The sequence below is a fragment of the Marmota flaviventris genome, chromosome 1 (assembly GCF_047511675.1).
Source record: "Marmota flaviventris isolate mMarFla1 chromosome 1, mMarFla1.hap1, whole genome shotgun sequence".
In the NCBI taxonomy this organism is placed as follows: domain Eukaryota; kingdom Metazoa; phylum Chordata; class Mammalia; order Rodentia; family Sciuridae; genus Marmota; species Marmota flaviventris.
In genome coordinates, this window is record NC_092498.1 from 174,208,785 (window position 1) to 174,234,973 (window position 26,189).

At 42.2% G+C, this 26,189-nt stretch overlaps 1 protein-coding gene across 3 annotated transcripts in view; it reads right to left on the reverse strand.

Moving 5' to 3' along the window:
- The window catches only part of LOC114105005 (calcium-dependent secretion activator 1), a 471,729-nt gene that overhangs the window by 58,001 nt on the left and 387,539 nt on the right, over positions 1-26,189 (reverse strand). For all 3 annotated transcript variants that reach the window (XM_034637086.2, XM_034637078.2, XM_034637084.2), the window contains 3 exons: positions 24,925-25,072; positions 15,086-15,160; positions 14,095-14,178 (listed from right to left, as the gene is read on the reverse strand). In XM_034637086.2, coding sequence (XP_034492977.1) covers positions 14,095-14,178; positions 15,086-15,160; positions 24,925-25,072 — 307 coding nt within the window. The remainder of the gene's footprint in view (positions 1-14,094; positions 14,179-15,085; positions 15,161-24,924; positions 25,073-26,189) is intronic.

The following is a 26,189-nucleotide window of genomic DNA, read 5'->3' on the forward strand; positions in this document are numbered from 1 at the left end:
TGTTTTAGACAGCTCAGAATATTTCCATCATGGCTGCAAGTTCTATTGGACAGTGATGGTCTAGACTCAAGAGACCCTTGATAAATAGAGTTATCACATTTACAAGTGAAGAAGTGTGTCATTGAATTCCATGTCGTAGCAAGAAATTAACTGGAGGAGGAAGCAGGGCAAATAAAAGGATATGGTTGTTAATAAGCTCACTTTGTGGGCCAAATAACATCAACAACAACAACAACAACAAAAAAACAAAAAAACAAAAGTCAAGCTGGGCTTGGTGGTGCATGCGTGTTATCCCAGCAGCTCGGGAGGCAGAGGCAGGAGGATCCCAAGTTCAAAGCCAGCCTCAGCAACTTAGCAAGGCCCTACCCAACTTAGTGAGCCCTATCTCAAAATAAAATATAAAAAAGGCAGAAGATGTGGCTCAGCAGGAAAGTGGCCCTGGGTTCAATTTCTGGCACACACACACACACACACACACACACAAACAATTGAGATTAACAATAGTAAAAGTTACAAAGATACCAAAAGGAGCAACAGTACCTTATAATAACTAATAAAGGAGGGCAGGGGAGAAGGTAAAAATGGCAAGGGGAGCTAAAACTCTGTCTACCACATCAGAGAGACAAATACTCTCTAAAATTGGCCAGTCAATAAATAGTTATGCCAAGCGAGATGGTGCATGTCTGTAATCTCAGTGGCTTGGGAGGCTGAGACAGAAGGATATGGAGTTCCAATTTAGCAAGGCCCTAAGCAACTTAGTGAGACCCTGTCTCTAAATAAACAATAAAAAAGGACTGGGGATGGGGCTCAGTGGTTAGGCACCCTTGGGGTTCAATCCCCAGTACCCACCTCCCCCCAAAAAAGTTATATAAGAATAGTATCTACTGCTATGAAGGTTTAGCTATGACATGGGCTTGAGGGTCCCTTCTGATCGAAAAGACTGGGTGTGGAAAAAAGTAGGTCAGAGAACCATTGCTTTTTTAAAAAATATTTTTTTAGTTGTAGATGGACACACTACCTTTATTTCTAATTTTTATGTGGTGCTGAGGATCAAACCCAGTGCCCATACGTGCTAGGCAGGTGCTCTATTGCTGAGCCACAACCCCAGCCTGAACTGTTGCTTTTTAAAAAATTTTGAGTTCTGTACCATTTCCTCCTGTAGCCACGTGCTTATATTACTTTCCTGATAAGTGATTGATAAACGAACAATATGATGGTGGATGTTCAGGACTCTAGGGGAGAAACAGCATGGTGATGGGCAAGGACACTTCCTTTCCCAGGGCGATTTCCTCAAGGTCTCTGGATGGATTCCTGGTCTGAAGATGCATCCTCTGTAGGCAAAAGAGAAACCTGACACCCCCCCACCCCCAGCCTGGAGGATCTGAGTGCATCTTGGGAAGATGAATACATTCTAAGAGCCAAGGGAGGGACCGACTGCTTGGGTGAGCAGAATGTGTGAGTGGGTGGGATGTACTGGGACTATGTGTGCGGGTGAGCAGTTGTGCAAACCTCGGTGGCTCCTGCCTGGGGCCAAGTGACAACTGCAGTGGAAGCCCCTTCCAATGTTGAGGACTGGAGAGAAACAGAACCCTTGAAGCAAATGTGGATCAAAAACAGCATAATGGGGACGCGGAGCTCAGCCACCAGAGGGACTGCCATATCCTCGCTGTCGGCCACTCGTGGAGGACTGTGTCCTTGTAAGCATGGAATCAAACACTGTATAAATGGTACTGCAGGAGGAAAAGGGCTCTGGGATGGATAGTGGTGATGGTTGTATGACATTGAGAATGTACTTAATGCCACCGAATTATACACTTGAAAATAGTTCAGACGGAGTGGGGTGCACGCCTGTAATCCCAGTGGCTGGGGAGGCTGAGGCAGGAGGATAGCAAAGTCAGCCTCAGCATTTACCAAGGCCCTAAGCAACTTAGCAAGACCCTGTCTCTTAAAAAAATAAATAAATAGAATTAAAAAAAATAATATATATATATATATATATATATATATATATATATATATATATATATATATAATAAAAGGCTGAGGATGGGGCTCAGTGGTTAAGTGTCCTTGGGTTCAATCCCTGGTACCAAAAAAAAAAAGTTAAAAGAACAAAACAAAACAAAACACGAGCACTAAATAGATGTACAAACCATAAGGCCATTTCTCTCTCTCTCTCTCTTTCTTTTTTAAGAGGGCTGGACTTTCTAATTGTTGACATGGGAACTGTGACACCCCAAATTTCTCCTGAGTACCTCACAGTTCAGAAAAATGAACCATGGCTTTTGAAATTTGAATCGCAATTGAAAGAAAAGAAACATTAAGTTTTTTTAAAAATAATTTTTAGGAAATATCCCTAAATAGACCAAAAATGGGAAAACAATTTTAGAGACTGGAAAGAGAACATAGGTCAATTTTCCACTCTTACTCCTGACCTTTGAATTACTGGCTGTGTCCTTGGGAAAAGCAATTAACTGTGGTTTTCTTATAAATAATGTTGAATTAAATCCTTTCTATCTGATAGCTAGTCACATATAAAAGCATGGATGTATTTTACCAATAACTGAATGCCTAATATCCACTGTCATATTCAATTCCATTTTTTTTTTTTTTTTTGTGGTGCTGGGGATCAAACCCAGGGCCTTATGCACATCAGGCAAATGCTCACCACAGAGCTACGCCCCCAGCCCCTATGTTATTCAATTATTTTTTTTGGGGGGGGTACTGGGGATTGAACTCAGGAGCACTCGACCACTGAGCCCCATCCCCAGCCCTATTTTGTATTTTATTTAGCGACAGGGTCTCACTGAGTTGCTTAGGGCCTTGCTTTTGCTGAGGCTGGCTTTGAACTTGGGATCCTCCTGCCTCAGCCTCTGGAGCTGCTGGGATTACAGTCATGCGCCACTGCCCCTGGCCACTGCTATCTTTTCTACATGATAATGGACTAGAATTTAAAGGTTCAAATCAGACAGACCAGAGAAATACTTCAAAAACCAAAAGGTATTTTTAAATATCTACCTAGCACAAATAAAACCTCATCAATAATGATGCAACCTTGATAAATAATCTGAAGTGACCTCTGAGAACCACGGCAGAACTTGGGAGAGGCCAGGGGATTGTAGAAGAGATCCTAGGCTTCCCCACAAAATGTCCTTAGACATAAAGCCCTGGGAGGACATAAAACCCCGGTGGCGGGGGGGGGGGGGGGGGGGAACTGCACAGTTTCTGTGCATGTTCATAAATATTGATTGTGATTAAACTATTAGCATAATAATAAGGGTAATGATGCCTCCTTCAGCCCATCCCCCCATACTTCCCAAAGTCTCTACCTTTCATTAAACAAAGGGGCTGCTGGTGCTGCCAGGGAGTTGGGCAAGAGGCAGGGAAAAGATCTCTATTAAGCAAAAGCATTCTGTTCCATGCGCCCATTAGGAGCCGAAGCCTCATTAACCAAGAGGATTGTTCTCATCTCCTGTTGCTCAGGGTACTGTGCGCGAAGACGAGATCCAGGAAGTGTATGTTCTCATCTCTCTTCCCCCCCAGGGCTTTGGAACAGATGCCCGATTCAAGTAGACCTGTTTTTCCTTCCAGTTTTCCACATTTCTGTCCCAATCCTTCATTCCCAGAGAGGATTTCCCCCCCCCCCCCCCAAGTCTCAAGGGCTCCTTCAAACCCGCCCTCTGAACGCTGTCAAGACTAGACAACACTTGCACGCTTATTCTTTGCCTAGCAGAAGGCTAAGCGATTTATAAGTGATTAACCCTGGCAATGGTGGGCACGATGATGATGATCTTCATTTACAGATGAGGAAACGGAGGATCAGAGAGGTTAAGTGACTACCTAAAAGACCCACAGCTAATGGCATCATGAAGCTGGCATTTAAACAGGGGTCCCTTGGCTTCCAGATTTGACCTCTCAAGGGCTGTGCTGTATGGCTGTCCCATTTTGTCTGTGTCTAGGACCTGATGTTATTTTAGAAGAAGCTCAGAAGAGCAAATTGGAAAATATTAATTTTGTAAAAACTTCAATCAAGCATGAAGGCTTTTTTGTTGTTGTTGTTGTTGATTGGAAGTGGGAGCCCTTGCCTGCCTCTGGCATTTTCCCGGTCTTGCTTTGCCTCTTGAACGTCTCTCAACACTAAGAAGTCCAATACATGGCAAGCTCTCAGGGGACGGGGGCCATAGTATGCTCACATTCTGGCTCCTGCTTGGCCTTTGTGCTGAGCAGGTGAGGACTCCATCGTTGTTACCAAATAGTAACATTTCAGCATGAAGGGGTCACTTGTCTCACCTGATGCCCTCCCTCAGCCCCCAGGCTGTCTCAGACTGAATTTGAAGGTAGAAATAATTTACATCGCCACTGTCAAGGATAAGTTATTGGTCATGGTCAGCCCAGTTCTGTTACACAGAGGAGAGTTTTCTTCTTCTTGGGTAAAGAGTGGAAAAGAGGAACACATAGATGAGCTAGAAGCCCAATGTTCCGGAACCAAACGTGCAGGTCATTTTCCTCCTCTGGTCTCAGTTTCCACATCTGCAAAACGGGGGTGGAGAGAAAGTCTCCAAGCTTCCCCAAACTTCCCGCATCAACACCACCTTCTTGGTTTTGGCCACGGCCCATGAGCTATCTGTAGCATATTTCCTTAATAGTCCTCTTATATTACTACTATAAATGGAAGATCAGTTATCTCACTCAATAAGAGAAATCAAGGGTAAAAATAAATACTATCTAAATAAAGTCACTAAGTTCTAGCTAGACATGGCTGCCTCCTGAGGATGCCAAGCTGAGGGGTCTCTCTCTCTCTCTCTCTCTCTCTCCAACACACATAAAAACTTGTAAATTTTAGGGAAGGGTGAAATACTAAATGGAATCCTTCTCCTCCATAAAGATGAAAAGAATCCATAGGGAATAACCCTCTCACAGTGTGGCTGGTGTTATGACGTGCTGAGTTTTTGTAGCATCTGACATCGATATGGCTTTAGGACTATTAGTACATGTCCTATGCTTTGGAAGTACTCAATGGAATAATGGTGTAAGGGGCACATGTACACACACACACACACACACACACACTCACTCACTCACCCACACACCATTCAAGCCTGTTTGGTACTATTTCCTAATTTCCATGGTGCAACTATTCTCCACATTGTAAATTTTAGGTTAACAATGTGACATCATACATGCAGAGACAGGAAGCGAGAATGGGATCTCATCAGCAGGTAGGAACCTCTCACCACTGGAGCACTCACTAGGAAATCTCCAAGGTTCTTTCTCATGTATGAGCCCTAGATAGTACCCTCTAGACATCCCAGATAGCTTTTAATTTTTTTAAAGATCTTCCCCTCTCTACCCCTCCTGATTCAGTAATTTACCTATGGCACTCATCGGAAACATAGAGGCTGATTGGCTAATAATGGATTCTAATATTTACTACCTAGTGATAAAACCACACTGTTAGCTCCCATAACAATATCTAGCAAGTATTGAATGCTTATCCCATTCCACGTACATAGTACTTTATTTTATTTTTTGGTACCAGGGATTGAACCCAGGGGCACTTAACCACTGAGCCATATACCCAGCCCTTTTTATTTTTTATTAAGAGACAAGGTCTTGCTGAGTTGCTTAGGGCCTTGCTAAGTTGCTGAGGCTGGCTTTGAACTTGCTATCCTCCCATCTCAGCCTCCTGTGCCCCTGGGATGACAGGCTTGTGCTGCCGTGCCTGGCAGTATTTTATCTTTTAATTTGAAGCATAATACATAATGTGTATCTCATTATTCCCATTTAACAAATCATTAAATGAGGGTCATAGGTTAACTAATCTGTCCAAGATTATACTTCAGAAAGGGGCAAAATTGGATAAATTGCAAAACCTCAGGGCATCATGGTATAAACCTGATTTACCCCAGTATATGCTTAGTGCATGGGATATACAATTCTGGTTAAGCCAAGATATACAATATATTTTTTGGTTTGGAGGAATCAAACCCAGGACCCTGCACTTACTAGGAAAACACCTCTCCACTGAACTACATCCCCAGCCCCAGCCAATTGTTTGATGAATAAAGAAGGATTCTAGAAATGAGGTATGAATGAAAAATTCTTGAAAAATTTAAATGAGACCCAAACTGCTAACACTACACTAACCATAATGGAAAATATCTTTCTTTGATCCATCAAAATTCTGAGTATAAGAATATGCTGAAATGCAAAAGTCATAATGATTTGGGTTGTTATCATTATGGAGAGTAAGGCATAGGATTTATTTATAGGAGAAACAACTGGTATGTTAAAACTAAACAGTTGAGAACGTGCTTCATTAAAAGCATGGAGTAGCTGGGCATGATGGCACATGCCTGTCATCCCAGCAGCTCCAGAGGCTGAGGCAGGAGGATCACGAGTTCAAAGCCAGTCTCAGCAACTTAGCAAAGTACTAAGAAACTTATGGAGACCCTGTATCTAAATAAAATAAAAAGGGCTGGGGATGTGGCTCACTCAGTGGTGAAGTGACCCTGGGTTCAATGTCTGGTACAAAAGAAAAAAAAGAGAGAGAGCATGGGGTTATGATGGGTTATGTAACCCTCTTATAGTTTTGAGAAACTTGATGGTTAGGTTTAGAATGGCTATTTACAGAACAGCTACTGTTTTCTCTTTGAATTTTAACTGTAGCATATAACATTTATTACTAAGCCCCCAGTTTAGAGCACATAGTAGGCACTCAATAAACATGCATTGAATGCTCATTATTATTTAGTATCATGCAAGGCCTACTGTGTGTCCATCGATCCCAACAGCTCAGAAGTAGCAGCATTCCCACTTGATAGATGAGGAAACTGAGGCTCTGAAATGGCCAGTTACCTGCTCACCTTTCCAAAGGTCTGGTTTTCACTATTACACACCTCCCCTGCCTCCCTCTCTTTCTCTCTCTAACTTTATGGTGATAAAGCTTCCCACTGCCTGTGGGTCAGAATCAGGGCAGAATCTCTAACTTTTTAATTTCGCAACAATTATTGCCTGTTTTGAAGCGACGTAGGTCTTCATTAGGTCTTTCTCTCATGGCTGGCACTCATCGTCTGTGTCTATCTTATGTTTGCTTTGAAAGACATTCTGTTGTCTGCAAAAGAGTATGAAGGGAATGGTCAACTTTGGATGTGTATCTTTTTTGGGGGGGAGGTTCCTGTGGGGTGGCTCTGGATAGCAGGTGTGATAATTGTCAAGTGCATTTTCAAGGAAGCCACTGGAAATGAGGGTGTCCTACTAGGTGATAAAACGATTTGTCACAGACCCGAAAGTGAAGGTCAAATCCTACAACATTGGGGAGTGGCTGATGAAAGAAGTCACTACCAGACATTGGAGACCAGTGTTGGATGGCCCTACTTTCAAGAGCATGGGGTTTTGGTGGGTCCACCATGAACAGAGTGCATTAGAAGAAAAACATGGTGACTCCCCAGCCACCTTCCAGTGGTGGCTCATAGCTTCTACATCAGAAGACCACAAGCTGGTCCTGGCTTATCCTGGGAGTGGGTTTCTCTGTGACCTCTCAGAACTTCTGCAGCGGAATCAATTTTGGTGATACTGCCCATGGTAATACTACCATGGGATGGCTGTCATTTCCCTTCTTCTACTGCTGCCTGTCCTTGGGTCCCAAGGCACTTTGAGTTCCCAGAATGTTCTAGGCCTTCCCTTTCTTCTCTAGGCTTTGGTCCCTTGGAATACTCTTGAGTTTCCTTCTTGGATAGGCAAAATTCTATTGATCGTGTAGGTCTCAGCTTACATGTCATTTCCTTCAGTGGCCTCCCAGATGACATTGGGTCCCTTTTGGTCTGCAATCCCATTGCAATGGCTACTTCTCTCTGTCTCTCAAATATCATCACACTTATAATTACTTGTTGGAAACAGCTCTCTCTCACTCAAATGTAAAATAAGAGGCATTGTCTCCCTTATTTATTGCTAAGCCCCCTGTACCTAGCACATAGTAGGCACTCATTAAACATGCATGGGATGATGGGCTAATATAAAAGGGAAGATTGGTGAAAGGACTGAAGGAAGTGGAGAATATTGTGAGTCCATTACTTTGGTGTTATTGCACAACTGGCTGGCTGGTGGATAAATTACTTATAAAATAATTTTGTTGGTCATATTTGAAAAAGAGATAATTCCTTCTCTGATGAATGATAGCAGTTAGTGGAAGGTCTGTGGAAGAGTTACTAATGGATGACATTTATGAGTTTCTGTGCATTTATGGGGAATATCATTCCATCCATAATAAAGGAGTACATTTAGGGTGAAGTCTTTTTTTTTGCTTATGTATATTTTTATTGGTGTATTATAATTGTCCGTAACAGTGGGATTGGTTATGATCGTCTCATACATATGTACAATATAGTAATATAATCTGGTCAATTTCCTAGTAGCTGTGTGACTTTGGATGCATTACTCAACATCTCTCATCTGGAAAGTGGGGGGACATTATGGAATCTATTGCACAGAGTGGCTGAAACTGAAGAGAGAAAAATGCATGTTCATCCCTTAGCACAGTAGCCCATATATGCCAGCCATGAGTGCGATGTTGGGTACAGTGTCTAAGGCAGGCACCTCCAGTCTGAAGTAGACCAGCAACCAACCAGAACAACATGAATCAGTGGCTGATAATTTGATGAAGTTATTTCTGGAGGGTGGACCAGCCCTTCTCTGACTTTGTCACCCATTGCCAGTCCATACTGTACAAAGCCTTATCTCCTACTCTGGACACTCCCCAAAGACAAAGCCCAGTGAAACACCATCTGAGAAAAACACCAACATGCTGCTTTCGACCCCACATGGGCTTCCTGATCAGCATGTTCTGGGGACAGAGGGGGACTCCTTTGATCCTGTGCTGATATTGATGGAGGTGACAGTCTTGTTGGAAGGTATGATATCAAGGTCTCTGGACTTCAGCAGCCAATGCTGTTGATTTACACCAAATCCAGCCTTTGTTACTGATTCTAGTGAGGAGAAGAAGGTCTACTTTTTAAAATTTCTAAGTGACAAAGCATCTCTAATGCTGGCAAAAGGGGGAAAAAAAAGGTGAATGAGAACTTGAGATTTAAGATTGGGCCAGGTGCGGTGGTGCATGCCTGTCATCCCAGCGGCTCTGGAGGCTGAGGCAGGAGGCTCCCCAGTTCAAAGCCAGCCTCAGCAAAAGCGTGGTGCTAAGCAACTCAGTGAGACCCTGTCTCTAAATAAAATACAAAATAGAGCTGGGGATGGGGCTCAGTGGTCGAGTGCCCCTGGATTCAATCCCTGGTACCTCCCCCCCCCAAAAAAAATAAAGATTGGCTATAACATAGGTTTTGGTCTCCTGACAGTCCTAAAATGGCATCATCCTCCGGGTCCTGAGTGTCTTTTATGTGATGTTTGTGACCACCTGGAATGGATTTGCTTGATGGGAGATCCTAGCTCACTTCTAAGGGCTGTGAACATCTAACACAGCTGTTCCATCTTCATCCCTCTGTGGAAAAAGTTCTGCAGCTGAATGAAAGGAGCTGGGGAGCTTAGCCTCTCTGAGCCTCAGCTTCCTCTTTGCCGAGGAGCACTGTTGGAATGGAATTGTTATGAGGATTCCACAGAAGATGTACATTTAAAGCACTTAGCTGTGTGCCAGGCTCCTAGCAAGTACTTAAGCAATGGGAGCTGTACTCTTGTAGTTATTTTAGACTTCCCAACTCATCTGATCTGTCAGCGTCTATCCATGAAGGAAATCATAAGCCAAGGAGATGTCCTTTCTTCCAGGTCACCCAGCTCCATGATAAGGGGCAGGGCTGGGCTCCCCTCTGGGTCTCCCTATTTCGGGCTGTCTTTCTTGATTTACTCTAGGTCTTCATTTGACTCCCTGGAACTCTTCAATAAATCATAGCTTTAGGGTCTTTCACCTTTGCCCTCTCTGCTGGGATCTCCACCCCCAACACCCTTGACCTGCAAAATATCCTGTGAACATGCTCCCTGCCTGCCTGCCTCCTGGAGGCCACAGCTGCTGCTCTTTCTAGAAGATTCTCCCTTTCTCTCTCTCTTTTTTGGCACACCAGGGATTGAACTTGGGAGCACTGACCACTGGGCAACATCTCAGCATTATTTTGTATTTTATTTAGAGACAGGGTATCCCTTAGTTGCTTAGCATCTCACTTTTGCTAAGGCTGGATTTGAACTGTAATCCTCCTGCCTCAGCCTCCAGAGCTGCTGGAATTACAGGCATGTGCCACGGCACCCCACCTCTCCCTTTTTCTTTATCCATGGTTGGCTCCTAAAGCTCAGGGCTCTTTAAGGAGGGATACTGGACGATTCTCCTAAACCAAGTCATGTCCCTCCCCACTCTCTCTTGCCCTCCAGCTTAGATCCTTCGCCCATGCTTCCCTCCATTTGATTCTTTTCTTTTGCCTGTCTCCTTTACTAAATACAAGCTCTAATAGGACACAGAACATCTTTTCTGCCTATCGCTGTGTGCCCAGTGCCTAGCACGGTACCTGACACAAAGGTGTTCAGTAAACATATTCCAGGTGAATGACTGATTGATTAAATGAATGAATGAATGAATGAGTGAGTGAATCCCAGAACTGGTTGATTGGTTCATGCCTGGGTTAGAACGGAGGAAAGCGTTTGAACTTTCTGGGAGAGCTACCTGCGCACCTGCTCGCCCCGCTTCTTGGCTTCCTAAAAGAACAGCGCGAGGCTATCCACAAGACTCAGACCTTTCCAAACGAGCTTCCCACACAAAAGCACATCTTGCACTCAACGGAAATGGGCGGATACTTGCTAATCGCATCTTCCAACTGGGCTGATCTTTGAAAAGTTCGAGAGGCGCCTGCCTCCATAAATCCCAGACTGCTACCACTGCCGAGACTGCGGAGGGAGGAGAGGAGGGTGCGCTTGGGCGCTTCTCGGGCTGGCACGAGGAAGCCACATCTCATCCTCCCTCCTCCCCCAACTCCTCTCCAAGAGAGGAAGCAATGCAGATGGAGACGAGAAATAAATATTCCTGCCTGCTCGGTGCCACTGCAGACGTTTTCCAAAATGTCTGGCTTGGACCATGAAATCAAGCCCGCCCAGGAAAGGAGGCGCTCAGCAGGAGAAAGAGGGGGAAAGGGTGGCATATTTGTCAATGCGCGTCAGCTTTCTGGGGGGCAGAGCACATGGCTCATACTTGGCAGGCCTGCTGAGGTGGGGACGTGGTAAGTGCACAGTAATCCTTGAAGAATGGCATCAGAGATGGGAGCGAGATTAAGGGCATCATGCCCACGGTGGGTGGGCAGGTGCGCAGGGTCTCTGCGGCGCTGGTCCAGGGTCCTAGGACCCCTCGCTGGTTCTTGCGTGGGTTTCAGATTCTTTCTGCGATACCTGCTCCTTCTGCCCCGGTCCTGCTGACCTCCACTCCACTCCTGGGGAGTCAACCCAACTGGGCTGTGGGCAACCTTGAAAGGCCCCCTGAAATTTGGGCAGGAGCTCAGAATCCATGTGCCACCTCTGAGCACAGCTCGCCTTCTCTAATACTGGAATTCTGGCAGGAGATGAGAACATAGGCTGCAAATGAGAAGTGGGTGCTTCTGGCCCCGAGGTGGCCAAGTGTGTGGGAGAAGTGTCACTAAGAAGGGAAGTTACAGGCCCAGCAATAGGCACCCAAGTGTTCGGCATTACCGAGCCTTCTCTAGGCAGGCTGCGAGACTGCAAAATGACTCAGAGAAAGGGAGAGGAGGGGATGGGACTTTGAGACCGAGAACTCCGGCAGAGGCCACTCCGGGTCTTTGTCTCTAAACCTCCCGAGAGACTGTCCTGCGTCCCCCTGCTGCTGGACCACCTTCCAGCTGTCCTCTTGCTAAGTCTGAAATGAGGATAGGGCCCTTGGTGGATTGACAGAGGGGACCATAAAGACCAGAGGAGTTTTCCTGGTTTCACTGGGTTCAATTTTAGTGCAGTAAATACATTTGCCCAAAAGGAAGATTCAAGAAAAAGCCATGTCTTTGGTAGGGATCAAGGTGACATTTTCCACAAATGTTGCATTTATTGGATCCCTTTTCTCCATTTCTACGATTTCACCGAGAAATGAAACATTGTCTAATATTTCCCACTCGTGTGCCCTGAATCCTTCTTTATGAATCTTCCCCATTCTTTTGCCCATCTGCCTCCTAGTGCCAGGCAATTGCCAGCTGAATCCCGCTCTCTCCAGGAAGCTGTTCACTGGAGGGGTGAAAGCTGGCAGGAGACATGGGCTCCTGTCCCCATCGTGCCCACTGCTGTGTGACCTCAGAAAAATTACTCCCCCTCTCGGGGCCTTCATTTCTTTGTCAAAGGAGTGTGATGGCTAGGTATCCTTTTAGCTGTGATACATTAAAGGTGGTTGGTTCTGCAGAATGAAATTGGATGGAATTTCTATTGTCACTATCTCTGTCCTACTCCACCTTCACCAATAAACTCCAGGGAGGGTCCTCACATTCCTGGGACTGAATCTAGTCCTTATGCCTAAGAAGGTCAGGGTTGCACATCAAGATAAGTTTGGCACTGGATGCTGTCTAGAAACTTTTAATTGTTTTCTGCCAACATTTTTTTTTTTAATTCCTGGAAGACTAAAGTATGGGTTGGTGAAAGAGCAAAATAGGGTATATTTGGAGGTTGTATGCATATTATAATAACCATATTAGTTACCTGCTGTTAATAATAGCTGCTGTTTAATAAGCTCTATTATAAGCTGGGACTATAGATCCTATCCTCCCCTTACTCCCTTACAGATGACAGGCTCAGAGAGAGTGAGACCCTTGCTCAAGATCACACAGCTGGTTAATATTGCTAATGGAATTGGTGTTAGTTTCCAAAGATGGTGGTATGCTGCCCACTACCTTGTAATGGGCTTTTTCTTGCATTCAATACCCATTTGGGAGATCCTTCCTACAATGAGACTGAATTAAAGACCCACAGACAGGGGGTCCTAAGTTGATTGTCTGTCTTATAATATCTCAGAGCCAGCCAAATCCTGCTATCAAAAATGACAGGGGTACAAGCAGCTGCACTATCTGCCTGATACCAGGAAGAGTGGAGAACTGGGTCCCTGAAGCAGCCTTTCCAGTGGCCGGCTCCAGTGATCTCCTGTCTACAGGACATACGTTGCCTTTTCTATTCAAATTTGCCCAAGCCCAATTCTGGCACAGAATTGGAACCTCTCAACATTTATAAAGGCCCTAGTCATCTGCTCCAGAGGTTGTGAATGCAAATGGTTCCCAGTCCCGGGCAGATATGAATATATGAAACCACCCAGAGTTGGCACACACACGTCCCGTCTGCAGAGACCACTGAGGCTCTGTCAGGCAGCGAGTGGCTGTGAGCCCAGGCAGGTCTATCCTGAAAGGCAGACTGCTTCATGAAGCCTCTTGGTGTTCACATGCAAATGAATCCAGTCAAGAAAAGCATTCCTGATATGGGAAGGACCACATAAAACTATTTGCAGCTCTATGAGACCTTCAGCCCTTCCAAGTACAATCTCTAAAGGGAATTTTCCTTATTTACAGGTAAGGAAACTATGGCCCACACAAAGTGATTTGCCTGAGATAGCTAAGGCAGGTGTGCAACTCTTTGGATGCAGACATATAGAGAGGTGTGTGTGTGTATTCATACACATATTGTGCACTCACAAATGAAATAGCAACAATGAGCCAGATGTGGTAGCACACGCCTGTAATCCCAGTACCTCAGAAGGCCGAGGCAGGAGGGTAGAGAATTCAAAGCCAGTCTCAGCAATATAGCGAGGCCTTAAGCAATTCAGTGAGACCCTATCTCTAAATAAAATATGAAAATGGGCTGGGGAGGTGGCTCAGTGGTTCAGTGCCCCGGGGTAAAATCCCTGGTAACAACAACAAAATAAAAAAAAGAAAAAGAAAAAGAAATAGCAATGATGTTGGGTTACCTGCCATTAGGAAACATCCTGATCATTCTCTTTATGTTAATATTACATATCAATAATTTATCTCAACACACATGCACATCCCCCAAAAGAAGCACCACAGCCGCACCCCAACTGCAAACTCCAACCCCAACTAAAACAAAACCCGGGAAAGGAAGAAGCTCTTGACTTACGGTAAATGACAGAAAAGAAGAAAACAAGGTCCCTTCATCATATCTGGATAATTTTGCCAGGACTCCTTCCAAGATAGTAACGAACTAGTGAAAAAAACAGCAGAAGAGAAAAAAAAATCATTATTTTAAAACATAATTGTTCATGACAAAGAACAATATTTTTCTACCACGTAGAGACTGGGGCTGAGTCCTCGGCTCATTTGGGAATTCTATGACTTGATTCCCACCTTCGGAGAAAAGAAGAGGCTCTGCCTCTACACAGAAATATTTGACTTATCCGGCTTTCTCTTCATTATTATGTGATTGCAAATATAGAGGGTTACAGAAGTGCAAAGTGACAAAATATTATTGCGTTGCGCATAGCGTGCGATAATATTAAATGCACTTTTCAAAATCCAAAACTGCGCAAAGCCGTTTTTACGTTACATATTAGCACTACATTTAATCCAATCTATTTTTATTTGTCTTTTATCAGTAATTTGGGGGAAACAGAAGTTTAGCACTGGCAAATATAAATGTCTTCCCATTCAGTATTACTTAGTTAAAATTCTATAATTCATGAGGGTGACTGAAATAGCTTTATCTGACTTTTATGTTTTATTATGACTCTCACTGAATGTGAAACTAGAGAAAAAGGGGTTTTCATGATGGCAGAATTCCTTATTACCGTTTAACTTTCTGTGTTTAAAAATCTAACTTTGTCAGGGCTGAAAAAACAAACATTTCCCATATAACCTCATGCAATGTTTGGGGACAAATTCTTATTAAGTTAACATATGCCACTTGATCAATTTATCTTCACGCGGCTTGCAATCATCGGAAAATCATTTGGAGCTGCGGCTGGGTGGTGTGCAATCTTGTTTCCTGAGAGATACAAGTCTCCGGTTCAACTTTTTTTTTTTTAAATTTATTTAATGTGCTACATTTTAATGGAAATGAAGCTATAAACAAAGCCTGATTACAAAGAAGCATTTCACCAGAGGCTGATTACCTTTGCCACCAAGAGTGTTATCATTTCTTTAACCGTTTCTTCGATTAGTTCGTCTATTTTTGAATGGTATTGATGCTAAGGAACACAGAAAAAAAAATTAGCATGTTTGGGATGGCATGACATCCACTGTAATATATATATATATATATATATATATATATATATATTATATGTGTATATATGTATAATATATATGTATATATGTATATATATGTAATATAATAATATAATATAATATATGTAAAATAATTATTTATTTATATAGAGAATTGAACCCAGAGGCACTCAACCACTGAACCACATCCCCCCAGACCTATTTTGTATTTTATTTAGAGATAGGATCTCACGGAGTTGCTTAAAGCCTCACTAAATTGCTGAGGCTGGCTTTAAACTCGCGATCCTCCTGCCTCAGCCTCCTGAGCCCCTGGTCTTACTGCTGTGTGCCCCCTGAGCCCGGCCACCGGTAATTTTAGACCACACAATTTATAAATAAAGCCTGGCCTGCAAATCCAGTTTACTTCGATAGTTCCAGGAACATCTATAAGATTCTGACTCCAGGTCTTTAATGGAGAGAGATTTGAAACTCTTTAAAAGATGACTAGGCTCATTATATCTCACCCAGGGCTTTAGATGTCTCTGATATATGTAGACACACACAGATTTACCAATAATGTACATGGGTGGCTTAACAGCCTGACAGTGTGTGGATCTGGATTTTTCCAAAGCCAGATGCCACAATAATCTAATAAAGGAGATGAAAATTATCTATGGGAAACTGCCGGGGTCGGGGGGCGGGGGTTGTGGCTTATAGAACTGGATCCATCCAAAGGGAATTTGACCAACACACTGGTTTTCCAAAAATTGTTTTGAAACCTTTAGGTGATTTGGGCTCATGTCACGGAGCTGCCCACTTTTATCTACAGATGTGGAATCTGTGTCCTGGCAACTTAACAGTGAACTCTATGGCAAGCGACCCATTTCCTCCATTCAGACCAAGAACTTCTGAGACAGCGGCTGAATTTTTTCAATTTCTCTAACTGTGGCTGTTGATTACATTTAAATAGCAATGGGAAAACAACCCCCCCACACACACACAAAAAAAAATCTACCATACATGCCAGGGAAAAAGGAAAAGCGATTTCAATGCAAAATATGAGATGCCAGCTCCTTGACATTTATTAGATCAATTTACTATCCATTTCAATTATTCTGTCTTTCCTTAACACACACAAAAAAGAAACAATGCAAAACATTGCTATTTGGAAAGGAAAACGCACTTACCCACTCTTTAGCAAACTTTCAGAGGATGATTAATTAGGAACAGAAAAAAACAAAGGAACAATGCAAATGAAAATTAGGACAAGAAGGACATATGAGAAAATAAAAATAATTAAATAAACCATCCAAAATAAAAAAAAGGAAGCTATGAAAACATACAGATAATAAACCATAGGAATGGGATTTGATATTCTAATAACTGGCAGTCAGAATCACTGAGAATGAATAAAGATATGTGAGATCTGTTTGCCATTGGAAGACCTGGATAAGTCCCAGTGCCAAGTTGAGAAGTCACATTTCCTACAAAAAACTAGCTCAGTTTCCTTATCTGTAAAAAACAAAGCAAAACAGATAATACCATGACCTAGGACCAATAAGAGGGGGGAGTCCCTCTTCTTACTGATTTTTGGAATGGGAGTGAGAAGACACTGTACCTAGATTTTTAGATCTGTATTTCAAAATATAAGAGAAGATTTTGAAAGTTCCCATCACACACACACACACACACACACACACATATTTAAGGCAGGGGCTATGTTAAATACCCAGATTTGATAATTACATGGTGTATATTCCTATCAAAATTCCCCATGTGCCCCGTAAACATGTACAGTATGTGCCAACCTATCAAGAATAAAATAAAATATAAGAAGAAAGATTCTTAGCCAGTCTGTCCTATTATTCAAAAAATACAGTGCCCAAACCCTTTCCTGGTACTCAGGTTCTTCAACACATAGGTCTGTTTTGAAGACCTAGTGAGGCTCTAGATGTGAAAACATATTGTCAACCGTAATTTCAGCTCAAAAGTTATTATTTGTTCCGTTTGTCACTGAATAGCTGATGGGGTGAGAGGATCTTATCATGTATCACCCTCCTCCTCGTTTTAGTTGATTAGAGGAAAAAACAAAGCCCAAACCCTGTTTGCACAGTCCTGGTGAATCAGAACTGAGGTGGCTCGATTGCTAGATTCAAGAAAGGATTTACTTGTCAGTAGCATAAACCTGAAGCTAAATGCAGAAAACTGATCTGCAGAATTCTGTGCGAGAAACACAAAGAAAGATGTCAGGAGCAAAAGAATTCAGGAATATTGACGGGGCTCCAAATTCATTTTTAGGTCTTTGAGATAAGATCCAGAATCACATCTTGACTTTCCTTCCCCATGTGACTGCTTCACTCTGCTAGGTTTTCTTTGCATTGCTAGAAATGAGTCACATTTATTAAATTAATTATGGGATTTAAAGTAAGCCAGAGAAGCTAGCTGTGTGCAAAATGATACATTATGAAATACTAACTGAGGGGTTTCTAACCAAGCAAAGAACATCATTGAGAATCAAAATATTCTCTTGAGAAACTTGGCTGAAGGGATAAATACAAAGAGAAAGATCTTGGTGTGAGGAGTTAATGATGTCATTCTTCAGCCAAGAGAATCATGCTTTCTGTTCAGGAGCATATGGAGGCAGGTTGGGGACACTGTGATTATGGGAACCTCTCCTACCTTCGATTTTTTTCCATGCCAAACTTGCTCTTTACAGATATTATGCTCTTCAGTTTTCTCCTGTTATAATGGACCTACCTTCTTTCCTTCCTTTCATTTTCCTGCTTGAGAAGTGTCCTGATCTGAGTATTCTGTCTCTTACTTCCAGTGGAAATTTGAATATGGCAATTACTGCTGGGTCTATTTTATTATCTCTGCTACAGAACTAGAATCATCACTGCTATGAATGTAGAAATCAGATTCACCTAATCAAGTCACCAAGCCATATATGGGAATCTGGTTTAGAAACTTCCAAGTACTGTGTGGCAGTGTCATTACTAAGGTCCAACCACTGCTAGTCAGCATGGTGGTTACATGGGTTGGCACACGTCTCAAAACTCATCTAAAATCTATACACGTTATTGTATGCAAATTATATATATATTTTTTTAAAGAATAATTTTTTTTTAAAGATAGAGTGAGAGAGGGAGAGAGAGAGAGAATTTTTAATATTTATTTTCTAGTTTTTGGCGGACACAACATCTTTGTCTGTATGTGGTGCTGAGGATCGAACCTGGGCCGCACGCATGCCAGGCGAGCGCGCTACCGCTTGAGCCACATCCCCAGCCCCTGCAAATTATATTTTAATTAAAGTAAAATCTACTTTGGGAAGATAGCAGGCCAGGGTATTAATTACTTTGCTAATCAAGTAGCAAAGGGATAAATATCAAAACAGCTCCTATTCCTTTTGGAGCGATTACAAAATGCATGAATCCCTTTTGCCAGATTTTTTATGATATATGATACTTGTTTGGCTGGTTTGCTTTTCTGGAGCAACAGGACTCTGCCTTCAGTCTGCTCTTTCTGGGGAGATACACTGTTCTAGCATAAAGGCATCTTCTAGTTACCATCACTGCTACCAGATTCTCTTGTCACCAAACCCTTGTAATCTGATTGACTGTCCAGTTCTATCTGCATTCTGATAGAAGTCTCTTTCCCATTCTGCCCGTCTGCCTTGTTTATTTGGTATGGGGTTCGGGGGATTGAATCTAGGATGCTTAACCACTGAGCCACATCCCCAGTCCTTTTTATATTTTATTTAGAGACAGGGTCTCGCTTAGTTGCTTAGTACCTTGCTAAGTTGCTGAGGCTGGCTTTGAACTCGAGATCCTCCTGCCTCAGCCTCCTGAGCTGCTGGGATGACAGGCGTGCACCACCACACCAGTTCCATTTCCCCATTTTCCAGCTGTCTCTGCTAGCCTTCTTGGATTCACTTTACTATAACCCTGAATTCTACCCTGGGGCCCTCCATCATGGCGGGAGCTATCAAAGGAACTACAAATTTCCAATAGCGTGGAAAGTTTGCGGAGTTCACTTTTGCTTCCGACAGGCTAAGTTGCTGCAAATTCACAATCACGACGTGAAAAACATTCCACTTGACTTCCTGCGCTGCACATTTTGCCTTGTCATGGAACAGATTGTGTGTATGTTGTCTTTCTGTTAAGACCATCTGACCTTGGAAACGAGACGAAAACACACTAGACCAAGTGAGAAACTATTTAATACACAATTTCCTCTCTATTGGTACTTCACAAATTTTAATGGAAAAATAAATATTTAAGATGGAAAAGTATGGTTAACAAATGTCACAGCAGCTGCCTTTAGATGAGACATTATCCCCATGCGGAAATTCAGGAAGGGATCTTAAAATTGGAGATTACATCACCTTGACAGCTTCTAGTAGTGGAGGGAGACGGAATCTGGGTGGTGGAATCCAGGATCAAAAACTAGATCTCTAATATGGGCTTACTCTCCAGCACTCACAAAATACAAGCTACTTAAAAAATGGGGTTTTCAGCTATTTTTATCCTGATTTTAGGATGTTTTCAGTCATCCTTGGTCAACTGGTTTTAACAAATCAGTTTTATTTTGGAGATGAATATCTCCATTCTGTAAAATGAGGAAAGGAGGAAAGACCATTTTCATGGGATTTCCATCGAAGGTCTACTCAAAGTCACAGCTATGGCTCCAAATCACTCGGAGGAAGTACAATCTCTTCTTGTTTCCTCCTGTGTATTCTCAGATGCTCGGCTTTCTAAGCTCAGAAGGGACCTTGCTCCTACAAGCTGGTCATTTAGGTATCTCTGATTCCTTTATACTCAGGAGAAATATCATGGTAGGTCTTTCTAATATGGCTATGAGAAACCATATCCTTTGGATAAGAGCCATCGATTATAATGCAGTATTGGATGGACCTTTAATAAAAACATATAGTCGGTCTCTCTCTCTCCCTTTCTGTCTCTCTTTCTCTGTATTATATTGGAAAAAAACCCTGAGAAACGCCTCAGTTATTGTTTTCATTAAAAAACATTGAGTAGCTTGGGGGAAAAATACATGTAATCCTTTCTACAGTATCAAATAGAACAATGTCCAGAAAGAGGCATTGGAATGTTCCTATTTGGCTAAACCCAAGACAACTTTCTAGTCTTACATCCAGAAGTTAATATGTACCCCAATTTTTGGGGGGTTATTGGGAATTTAATCCAGGGGCGCTCTATCACTGAGCTACATTTTTATTTTTTCATTTTGAGAAATGAGGCTGGCCTAAAATTTTTTATGTAGCTTGTATTTTGTGAGTGCTGGAGAGTAAGTCCATATTAGAGATCTAGTTTTTGATCCTGGATTCCACCACCCAGATTCCGTCTCCCTCCACTATTAAAAGCTGTCAAGGTGATGTAATCTCCAATTTTAAGATCCCTTCCTGAATTTCCGCATGGGGATAATGTCTCATCTAAAGGCAGCTGCTGTGACATTTATTAACCATACTTTTCCATCTTAAATATTTATTTTTCCATTAAAATGTAAAATGCCCACCCCATCGATTTTTATTTTTTCATTTTGAGAAAGGGTCTCCCTAAGTTGCTTAGGGCCTCACTAAGTTACTGAGGCTGGCCTAACACTTGAGATCCTCCTGCCTCTGCCTCCTAAGTTGCTGGGATGATAGCCATTTACCACCAGGCCTGGCACCTGCTGTATCTTTCATTTGACAGTGGCAGTAGGTCACCAGAGTGAACGACTTTCTCAAGTTCATGCATTTGGTAATTAAGATGAGGGTTCATAGGACAAAGTGATGAAACCACTAGACAATTTGTTCTTCTAGAAAACCAGATTCCAAGGTTAAGCCAAGGTCATTCAACTTTAGCACAGATGTGATTAGTGGTAAAAATGAGAGAAAGGGTGACTTCTTATTTCTTATTAGATATCTCTCACCAGGATCTTTGGTTTGGTCTCTGGAGGGTCATAGCTATCCTGAAATTGGTATGGCAACACTGTGTGTAAGAGTTGCTTTCTTGAGAAATGGCTCCTTAACTTTCACCAGATTCTCAGTGGATCTTAAACAATCTCCTATACCTACTGCTCTTTCCAAGCCCCCAGTGCAAAAAGAAAAAGAGTTCAGATCAAAGTCACTTGATTTGTTTGGAAGAATTGTTTTGCCCTCTGGCCAGATATGTGGGAACTCCTTAAAGAAGGCCATAATTAAATCAACCTGGGCAGGGTCTGAAGCAGCTACTGAGCGGAACGGGAGGCCAGTCTTACTGTATCAAGCCTCTCCTACCCTGCAATCGTGTCATCCGTGTGAAATGCAATTAAGATGCCCACCCTAAAAAGCTCCAAAGGGAAATATATATATATATATATATATATATATATATATATATATATATATATATATGACTTCATTCAACTTAAAAAAAACTTTCCCCCTTTTTACTTTTTGCTTTAAAAGGAGCTACTAAGAAAGTGGAAAAAATCCACAGAATGGGAGAAAATAGTTGTAAATCATGTACATAATGGTCTAGTATACAAAATACATAAAGAACTCCAATCACTCAACATTAAAAAAAAAAAACCCAGTTTAAAAATTTGGCAAAGACTACAAATAGTCATTTCTTCAAAGAAAATAAACAAATGGCCCATAAACAAGTGTAAAGATGTCAAATAGTGCTGAAAGTCAAAACTACAAGAGACACCATGAGACACACAGCAGGATGGCTGTATTTACTAAGATGTGGAGCGGGCACAGTGGCACACACCTGTAATCCCAGTGGCTCGGGAGGCTAAGGCAGGAGGATCGTCAGTTCAAAGTCAGCCTCAGCAAAAGCAAGGCCCTAAGTAACTCAGTGAGACCCTGTCTCTAAATAAAATACAAAATAGGGCTGGGGAGGTGGCTCAGTGGTAGAGTGCCCCCGAGTTCAATTCCTGGTACAAAAAAAAATCATGTAGAAAAGTTGGATTTCTTGTATGTACATTGCTTGTGAGAATATATGGTATAGCCACTTTAGAAAACAGTTTGGCTCTTCCTTAAAAAGTTAAAAAAGGCTGGGCACACTGGCAAATGCCTGAAATCCCAGCAACTCAGGAGGATGATGCAGGAGGATCATAAGTTAGAGGTTAGTCTCAGCAACTTAGCAAGACTCTGGGCTGGGGATGTGACTCAGTGGTAGAGTGCCCCTGTGTTCAATTCCCAGTACCACACACACACACACACACACACACACACACACACACACACACACATTGACCTTATGATCCAGTGATTCTCTTCCTAGATATATACCCAAGACAGCTGAAAACATGAGTTCATAGAAACACCTATGCGTGAACCTTCATAGCAGAATTATTTGTAATAGCTAAAAGTAGAAACAACTCAGATGCCCACTGGCTGATGGATAGATAAACAAATGTGGTATATCTACTCGATGGACTCATAAGTAGGAAGGAACAATACATGCTACAACATGAATGAATTTTTCAAACTTTATGCTAAGTGAAAGAAGCCAGGCACCCAAGGCCACACCTATGAAATGTCCAGAATAGGAAAACCCTTAGAAATAGGCACGTCTATGCAGAGTAGGCTGGTGATTACCTCGGGCTGGGAAGGGAAGGGGTACAGTGATGACTAAATGGGTACTTGGATTCTTTCTGGAATGATGAAAATGTTCCTAAAATTGATGATAGTGATGGCAGTTCAACTTTGTGAATATACTGAACCTGTTGAATTATATACTTTAAAAGGGCAAATTTTATGGGGATTCTATCTCAATTAAATAAAAAGCAGCAGCAACTCCAAGGGAAAAAAGTTCAGGAGGAACAACATTCTGGAAAGTATAAACTGAAAGTTTTTTTTTTTTTTTTTTGGTACTGAGGATTGAACTCAGGTGAATTCAACCCCTGAGCCACATCCCCAGCCCTATTTTGTATTTTATTTAGAAACAGGGTCTCACTGAATTGCTTTGCGCCTAGTTTTCCTGAGGCTGGCTTTGAACTGGAGATCCTCTTGCCTCAGCCTCCAGAGCCGCAGGGATTAAAGGCATTCGTCAACACACCTGGCTCAAAGGAATTTTAATGAATTTTAGAGATTTCTTGAAACAAGGCTCTGTGAAGCCTGAGAGTGTTGAGGGCCCCCCCCCAGAGAAGCTCAGGTGGGATGTGGGGGTGAAGAGGTAGAGAGGAGTCACCAGCTGGAGTATCCTTTTGTTTCCCCACCTCTCTTTCCTCATCATCCAGAGCAGCTCTATTTTTAGTTTCATAGGCTGGCTGTCTCCATAAGGTTTGAAAAACCAAATTCTGCAGCTAAAAACAAGCTGGCTAAAACTAGAATAGTGCTATCATTTTACAGATGAGGAAACTGAGCCCTAAAGTAGCAGACTGACTTGTCCAACTCCAGTTTGCAGAGCAACCAGGGCAAGAATCTAGGTGGTTGCACATCCAACACAGGCCTTCCCCCAGGGGACTAGTCTAAGTGTTTTAGTCCTTCTTGTGAACTCAATTTTGGAAACTGAGCCTCCAAAACAATGGTTGTCAAAGTGTGGTCTCTGGAACTACAGGATCAGCATGGCCTGGTATTCAGGAGCGTGGATTCTTAGGTCACACCCCAGACCTTGCAGAAATGCTCCAGATGGGATACAACAATGTGAGTCTTAAGAAGCTCTCTGGATAAGTGTGATGCCCCACGGAATTTGAGAACCACGGCTGGAGATCATTCATATGCAGCAAATAGGGCTGGGAAAGAGAACTATGGCCTCTGCTTTTGACTCCAAGGCCTAGAACCTACTCCCTGCGAAAGGCTTGGGAGAATCAGACAGGAGCAGAAGTTAGCAGGGGGTGGCTAAGGAAGCATGCTTGTGGGGGATACAAGGTTGAAGAAAATCTTGCCAGAAAGAGAATACCACCAACCCACATTTAAAAATGGAAGGTACCGAAAGAGAAAATAAATAACAAATAGGGAGCAAATATAATTTAGTAAAAATTCTGAGCATGGAAGGCTGGTATCGAAAGATCTGATTTAGGAGCAATTTATGCCAATTGGCAACAACACACAGTTGCCAGAAATGTTTCTGAATTAATTCTAAATTGGTATATGAATATCTAGCTGGCTTAAGGCCATCGGAGAAAAATGATCATGATATCTCTAATCAAGCCTGAGTTGCTGTTTCCTTCGCCTTTACATTTTAAATACCACTTTGGAGTTGGAAACTTAGCAAAGGACGAAAACTTTTGGTCAGGGAAGATTCACAATCTATGCGAATCTATAGAAAATTGAAAGCCTGCAATTGTTTTGGACATTCAGAACCTGCTGGCTGGGGATTGGATTAGCAGCAAGAGCTAAAGTTATACTCCCGAGGAGTTGCTCCATATAAGAAAGAGCTCTCCTGCTGTCCAGATGTTCCAAGTGCTAACATGCACTTTGAACATGAAAATGACTTGCATGCTGGCAAACGCAGATCTTTTGGAGATACCAGCCTAATAACTAAGGTCATCAAACGTCATTTAGCTTTAAGAAACCTTACGACCACCCTGGCTCCAGTCAAGAATCACTTCCAAGCGACTGGCAGTCTCATCAGCACATTGCCTTGGAAATTTACTTGACAGATACTGAACACTCATCCACGACTTAATCTACAAATGTTCTGAGTATATTTCTAAAACTATCAGATTAGAGTGGATGGAAGGAATTTGTGAAGTTTTCTTCTACATGATCAATGGAGACAGAAAAAAAAATCTGTTTTTTTTTTTTTTTTTTTACCTCTTGGCCCATTTCCATACTGCAAAGTTTTGTTGATTGAGCTTTGGCATCAACCATAACATTAAACATGGTGCATATTGACTGTGGGACTCGAAAATCTGTTGATCGACTGGTTTTTTGCAGCTTAACTTCAAATGCAATCCTGGTTCTATTAAAACAAAGTAGGAAAAGACCAATTCAGTGTTCAGATGGCAGCAGGTGGAAGAGACATTTTTTCTGAGAGGCCAGTGAAAAAAGAAAATTGAAGGCTGTAATCAGTTTCAAGCGACAATGACTTCACATGTGTTCTCTTTTAAATGACTTCCCCATCTAAGGAGGGTCTATTCATGGAGACAGCCACGCACACCCTTCCTTTCTCGGCAGTCCACGGAACACCTGTAGCTTGGCGTATTTCTGTCTATAGTTTACATGCTACGGAGAACCCTAATTGCAGGAGAATGAATGAATTAACAAAAACCCGATTATAGCATTATAGCATACGTAAGATCTCTCACATTGGCAATGGCCTACCTTGAATCACTTCATTAAAAAAAAAAAAAAACAACACAAAAAAGCAGTTTCTAATCTTCAACACCTCACGGTGGAGAGAAATCTTAAGTGACATTTATTGTTTTCTTTCTTGCTGCTTTTGAAAGAGATTGAAAGGGGGGGAAAATCCAGCAAATTTATTGCATTGCTTTAAAGACTGAAAAAAAACACCCCCAAAAAACCAAAACAGTTTTTGCTTGTTAAAGGGTCATAAAAAAGGAAATGGATCAAGCCATTAAAGATGGGCTACCTTTGGGGAGGAGAGTGAGATTAGAAGGTGTGGGACTAGGAAATTTCTGTTGTGTGTTTTTGTTTTGTTTTTCAATGTCAATGTATTATTTTCAATAAGAATGTATTTTTCTCATTAAAACCAATAGATTTAAAATACAATGTTATGTCGACTTCACTTGTAAGATATACATAATATACAATTGGAGCATTGTATCATCTAATGTAACCTGATTCTGATGTACATCCAGTTAGGACACCAGCAATATGCTAATTGCTCACAGGAAAATCCTGATCTGATGTGGCTAGTTGGTATTTACAGGCGTGAGATCTAATTCTTGATATCAGCATTGTAAAAAGGCCCAGCTATATTTTAAAAGGTTTCCAGGAATGGTGTCACATTGTTCCATGTCTTTAAAGGAAAGCAAGCGGTTATTGGTGGCTTTAGGAAAGTCCCTTTCATCTAAGGCACCTTATCAGCATTCTTCACTGTCTGGTTCCAGAGCTCA